At 46.0% G+C, this 6,166-nt stretch overlaps 1 protein-coding gene across 5 annotated transcripts; it reads left to right on the forward strand.

The window, feature by feature from the left end:
* The first annotated feature begins 763 nt into the window (after positions 1–763).
* On the forward strand, positions 764–5,739 carry Rps24 (ribosomal protein S24). 5 transcript variants are annotated; one of them, XM_021203546.2, is made up of 8 exons: positions 764–828; positions 1,848–1,913; positions 2,003–2,212; positions 3,298–3,408; positions 3,531–3,533; positions 3,955–3,972; positions 5,319–5,338; positions 5,657–5,737. In XM_021203546.2, the coding sequence occupies exons 1-6, from the start codon at positions 826–828 to the stop codon at positions 3,958–3,960; spliced, it is 399 nt and encodes a 132-aa protein (XP_021059205.1). In that variant the 5' UTR covers positions 764–825; the 3' UTR covers positions 3,961–3,972; positions 5,319–5,338; positions 5,657–5,737. The 5 variants fall into 5 exon arrangements, with proteins under 5 accessions (XP_021059205.1, XP_021059206.1, XP_021059207.1 ...); XM_021203547.2 differs by lacking the exon at positions 3,955–3,972; XM_021203548.2 differs by lacking the exon at positions 3,531–3,533.
* Positions 5,740–6,166: the final 427 nt, after the last annotated feature.

The following is a 6,166-nucleotide window of genomic DNA, read 5'->3' on the forward strand; positions in this document are numbered from 1 at the left end:
CCAAAAATAAATAAGTAAAAATTAAATAAAAAATTATTCTCGTTGCTACTTAATAATTGTAATTTTGCTGTGATTATGAATTGTAATGTAATCTATTTTCTTTTTCTTTTCTTTCTTTCTTTCTTTCTTTTTTTTTTTTTTTTTTTGAGACAGGGTTTCTCTGTGTAGCCCTGGCTGTCCTGGAACTCACTCTGTAGACCAGCCTGACCTCGAACTCAGAAATCTGCCTGCCTCTGCCTCCCGAGTGCTAGGATTAAAGGCGTGCGTCACCACTGCCCGGCATAATCTGTTTTCTGATGGTCTTGGGCAACACCTGCCAAAGTGTTGTTTGACTCTCAAAAGGGTCGTGACCCTTGGGCTGAGAACCGCTGACAAATGACATTGAAAGCGACTTTACTGGGTGAAGTAGAGCAGGCCTTTCAAATCCCAGCGCTCAGGAGGCAGAAGCAGGCTGGTCTCTTGAGTTCGAGGTCAGGGTAGTCTACAGCGATAGTTTCAGGGCATCCAGGGCTAGATAGCGAAATCCTGCTTCAGAAAACAACAAGATACAAAAGCAGGACAGAAAAGAAGCGAATGGGAAACGTACACGCGGTTGTGTAACCATAAATCAGTTTGAGCTGATCCGGCCAGCCAGAGCCCAGGTCTGGGGCGTGGCTAAGGGCTAGCGAGGCGTGGCTTTTCGTCCTTTCGGTCAGGCATTGGCGTAGTCGAGCCCAAGGCCTTAGCCACGCCCCCGCGTCGGGGTCCTTCCGTGCGCGTTGATATGATTGGTCGGCAGTGAGCGGTCCTCTTTTCCTCCTCTCCAGCTCCGGCACCGTAGCCATCATGGTGAGTCTCCTCGGGCTCTCAGCGCTATCCGTCGCTTATCCGCGCCATCCCTGCCGGTTCGGGCCCGCCACCGGAGCCGTAGCCATCGGGGGCCCACTTACTCTGCTCCGGCCTGCCTCGCGGAGGCCGGTCACCCGGGGTCGCCGAGTCGCGGCTGTCCGGCACCGCCGCCCGGAACACGCCGGGCTTTGGGCTCCCGGGCCTCGGCCATGGAAACTCGTGTGGAGGGAGCTTCAGGGGCACGAGTGAGGCAGGCGCTGGCGGGCCAAGGTGACGAAGGCGCCTCCGGCTCTTGGGCCAGTGAGCCCCGCGAGTAAGCCAGCGGACTGAGCGGTGGAGGAGAACTTGGGTGTCTTGGGAACGTTACGATGCTTGGGAGGGGGACCGCCAAAAAGTGGCCGTGTCCGCTTCTCTCGGAGGCGGAGGACCGAGCTTTCCGCCACGCGCGGGCTGTTTTTTCCTTTTAACTCCTGCATGGATTTGGTGCAATCGAGGTGACTTGATCCCGATTCCTCGAGTCGAGGTCGGAAGGCTAACAGCCGTGTGCAAGCTGCCGACTTAAGTTTTCTTGTATGCTTAAGCTCGCTGAATGCCAGCTACTCCGGTACTTAGGGAAGAAGTTGGCGAAGTCCTGTGTCTTGGCAGTCATTCGGGGAACCATTGAGACGTCTCTCTCCAAGCACCGGGGACATTGGCTGCAGCGTGTAGAGGGTGCTGGGGGTGTCTAGTGTCAGGTGACCAGGGATTCTTCAATATGTGAGATCACAAAAGCAGTAGTGCTGAGGTTAAACCCAAGTGATACCCATGATTTAGAGTGAAGTTCGGGTGACGTGAGAGAAAATGAGTTGTTGTATGGCAGTTCATGAGGCACCATCTGCTTTGGGGCTTTCTGCCTTTTCTTTCCTTTATAGCTTGTCCCCCCATTCCTGCCTCTTTCTAGACTGCATTGCTGAGACGGCAGAGCAAAGGCGAGAAGAGATTCTTTAACATAATCTTACTGACTTGTGTGTTATCTGCAGAATGACACAGTAACCATCCGGACCAGGAAGTTCATGACAAACCGACTGCTTCAGAGGAAACAGATGGTAAGGATCCATCAAAATGTGGTTGTTGGGTCTGCTTTTGAAGATGTAGTTAACTTGTAACGAGTTCTGACTCTTACACCTCTTTTTAGGTCATTGATGTCCTTCATCCTGGGAAAGCAACAGTACCCAAGACAGAAATTCGGGAAAAGCTGGCCAAAATGTACAAAACCACACCAGATGTCATCTTTGTATTTGGATTCAGAACCCACTTCGGTGGTGGCAAGACAACTGGCTTTGGCATGATCTATGATTCTTTAGATTATGCAAAGAAGAATGAGCCTAAACACAGACTCGCAAGAGTAGGTGTCTTTTGTTTGTGCTTTAGCAATTAAAGATGTCGTTCTTTTTTGCTTTTGTTTTTCGAGACAGGGTTTCTACAGGGTTTCTCTGTAGCCCTGGCTGTCCTGAAACTCGCTTTGTAGACCAGGCTGGCCTTGAACTCAGAAATCCGCCTGCCTCTGCCTCCCAAGTGCTGGGATTAAAGGCGTGAACCACCACGCCTGGCGAAAAACATTGTTTTTTTTCTGGATACATGCCTGTAATCCCAGCCCCCGCTGAGTTAGGATGGCAAGTTAGATTTTGTTTTCCAGTGTATATTAAGATACAATAAGCAGTTTGGGCCAAACCTACCCACTAGCCCATCTCCATGTAGTTTCCCTGGCCTTCTGAACTGGAACGTAGCAGTCTTTCTAAGTAGTGGAATTGCAGGTGTGCACTACCATACCTTGTTGTTTTGTATGAGCTGTGCTGCCACCCATGCTTAGGAAATGGGCAAGTTACCATATTTATTACAATGCACACACAGTACCTTAAAAATGTACAAACTTCATGTAGTCCAAAATGGGTAACAAGATTGGTGCTTGGTTGATGGTCAGGATGCACCTGGCCGGTTTTAATTTTTTAGGTGAGTTCTCACTGTTGCCCAGGCTGGCCTGGAACTTGTGATCCTCTGCCTCCAGAGGGGTGAGATAACAGGCATGGACTGCCCACCCTGAGTCATTTTCTTGTTTCATTGGGTTGTTTATTTGAGGCATGGCCTTTATTTAGCACAGGCTAGCCACAAGCTGGGAGTTACTTTACCCCATCATGAGTGCTTTCTTTAATCCATGTACCCCTTGGGAGTCTTGCTGAGAGCTTTGAAAATTCTGTCTAGAATGCCAAGAGCAGATCAGCGGTGGGGGTGGGGAGGTAGGGTTCTTAGTAAAAGTGTCCATCCTTCCTTCACTGGAGAAGTAGGATGTTGAGACAAGATGTTGAGCAGTGTTGTGGCAGCTTTTGAAAAGTGGAGTTGGTTTGTAAAGCTTTTTTTCAAATATCTTATTCCCTCAGTTGCCCCATGAGAGTGGTGAGGGGCAGTTCCATTAAATACACTCTTCTCTCGTAGCATGGCCTTTATGAGAAGAAAAAGACCTCCCGAAAACAGCGAAAGGAACGCAAGAACAGAATGAAGAAGGTCAGGGGCACTGCAAAGGCCAATGTTGGTGCTGGCAAAAAGGTATGGTTCATAGGTGCTGCAGAAATATCATTAATTATTAAGCTTAATATTGTCTGTGAGGAGGGGCTTTCATTTCTAAATAATCTTTTTTGGTGTTTTTCTTTTCCCTCTTCGGGATGCAGAAGGTAATGTTTTGAGAAGCTCTGTAGTATGGTAGTGTCGTAGAGTAGATTGGCCCACCTCTTCTGCTTGTAGACTAGCACACTCCCACATAAGGCCACATTGATTCAGTGATCCTAGTGGCTGCTTTTAAGGCCTGATTGCTGTAGGAATTTTCTCCTGTTAGTTGACACAGACCCCTCGGGAGAGCAGATCATGTTCCCCGGGACTGCCTTTTCTTTTTCCATGGCGCTGGGTTTTGAAGCCGTTGGATCAATGTGGCCTGTGCTTTCCAGTTAGCTGAGATCAGTGATTTGACTAGTAGCTTCAGACCAGCTTTGCTAGCTAATCTTGTAGTAGAGTGAATTAAGGTGTTGGGTTACTGAGTAATCAACTGTTCTGTGAATTTTCCCCCTCTCCTACTGTCTTGGATTTCTTGTTCACCAGAAATGAAATACCTAGCAGGTACTGCCGTTGGGCACGGTGTGGGGTGTGGCACCTTCACTAAGCTGGCTCAGGAGCTTTGCATGTTGGCTTTTAGATGATGGGTTTTATAGTATGGCTTGTTAAAGTGCCAGTGCCTGTCTTAAGTAGTGTCTTAACTACCAGAAGGAAAAGCTTACTCATATTTATATTGGAGACCCCCCCCCCAAACACATGTTAGATGGAGGGTGGTGTCTACTGAAGGAAGGTAGGTGCCTTAGTCTCCTTTAATTTGTAGTCTGGTATTCAGGAAATGGTCAAGACCAACAGATTCTCTTGGGAATGGCATGTGATCCAAGCTGGTTGGCCCTAGCATTTCTGTTAACTAGTCCTGTTAATAGAAAACTTAGAGGTAACCTACTGAAGCTTTGGGTACTATTTTTATCACATGCATTTTAGTCAGAATGGCTCCCTATTTCACACTTACAATGTGCAGTAGATTAAGTGCAGTGGGATTAAGTTTGTATGGTTTTAGAAATGTTCCCACTACCCTCTGCCTACCTTTCAAGCTGCCTGCCTGAGACCATACTCAAATGACTTAACTACTTTCCTATCAGCACTGGTTAATGAACACTGCCCATAGACACTGCATAGGTGTTGCAAATCATACCTGTTGATCAGTACAAGTTTTCATGTAGGTTTGTCCTTTGAACCAGAACTGAAGGCCATGTGACATTTGCCAGCCTCTGTCCCTCAGGAAGGTGTTCTGTGGAGCTGGTGATCTCACTAGTGCCACTTTGAAAGGCTAGCTCAAAACTAGGCTTAAAATAGTAATGTCCTGAATTTGTTTTGCTTGATATTAGAATATCCTTTATATACAGTGGAGCTTAAACCAAGGCGTTGGTTATATATTTGTAAAGTAATTGGATTTTTACTTTAGCTAAATTTTTGCTACTAATCTGTATACCTTGTGGTATCAAGATAAAGATAAAGTACTAAATTTGAACAGATTTCAAAAACTTGCCTAATCGTACATACAGAGCCCTCCCATTGGAGTCTAAAGATTCCCAAGTCTGGGTCCTCTGCTTGGCACAAGGCTGACCTGAGCCAAAGGGCCCAGCCCCATTGTCCTCCATCCATGTGTGATATGGGTTTGGCACCACTCTGGCATTAATGCAGCTGCCTGTTACTTTGTTAACGTTGGAGCTGGTAATCGGGAAAGGTGCTGTCAGAAGTGGGTGGTGTACGAGGAGTGTTCTGTACACAACAGAGCAGTCACCTGAGGTGTCTGTTTGCATGTACTTGAGATAATTTTGGTGTTTGAAAAAGGCCTACTAATGAACTGTCTTTTCCTCCTTCCCATTCCCCCCTTCCTGCCACTGATTCAGTGAGTGGAGATTGGATACAGGTATAATTCAAGCTATTGCGTAGATCACTAGACTCCTTGTTACTGATGTAGTAGAACAAGCACGTGAACATTTATGAGTAGATTAGCAAGTGTAGTTTATAACAGTACTAACAGTGACTGTCTAAAGTTAGAGATGTTGACTTGTTTTTGTTTCATTTCTAACGTGAATGTTTAGCTTCTGTGTGTTTGCATTATCCTTACAGTTTCCGTTTTAGGTTAATACTTGTTCTGCATGTTATTTTTAGAATTTGTCTGTCTTTGAACTTTAAAGACCTTTTCAAAACTGTTGCTGACTGAATTTCTTTCTCCCATTTACAGCCAAAGGAGTAGATCTGCGGTGACTTGATGTTTTGCTGTGATGTGCAGATTTCTGAGAGGACAAATAAACTAAAAAGCTTCTACACATCTGGTCTGCTGCTTATTGGGCATTAAAAGAATTGGTGGCTGCTCGGGTGTTGATGCAGTCAAAGGGGCTGGTACAGATCCTTCCTGGCAGAGGGTGGTGATGGAAAAGTAACTACATGGGCAAAGTGTAGGACCAGTTACCCTGTTAGCATTGTCTTTGCTCAACACCTTTCAGTGCCCCTAGACTCTGACTTAGTGTTCTTTCTCTCTCTTTCTCTCTCTCTAATTGATTTTTATTGAACACTGAGTGATTTTTTTTTTTAAGATTTATTTTATATATATGAGTAAACTATAGCTGTACAGATGGCTATGAGCCTTCAAATGGATGTTGGCAATTGAATTTAGAACATCTGCTCCCTCAAGTCACCCCTGCTCCAGCCCAAAGATTTAATCATAAATAAGCACACTGTAGCTGTCTTCAGA

Source organism: Mus pahari, chromosome 8 (assembly GCF_900095145.1).
Source record: "Mus pahari chromosome 8, PAHARI_EIJ_v1.1, whole genome shotgun sequence".
Taxonomy (NCBI): Eukaryota; Metazoa; Chordata; class Mammalia; order Rodentia; family Muridae; genus Mus; species Mus pahari.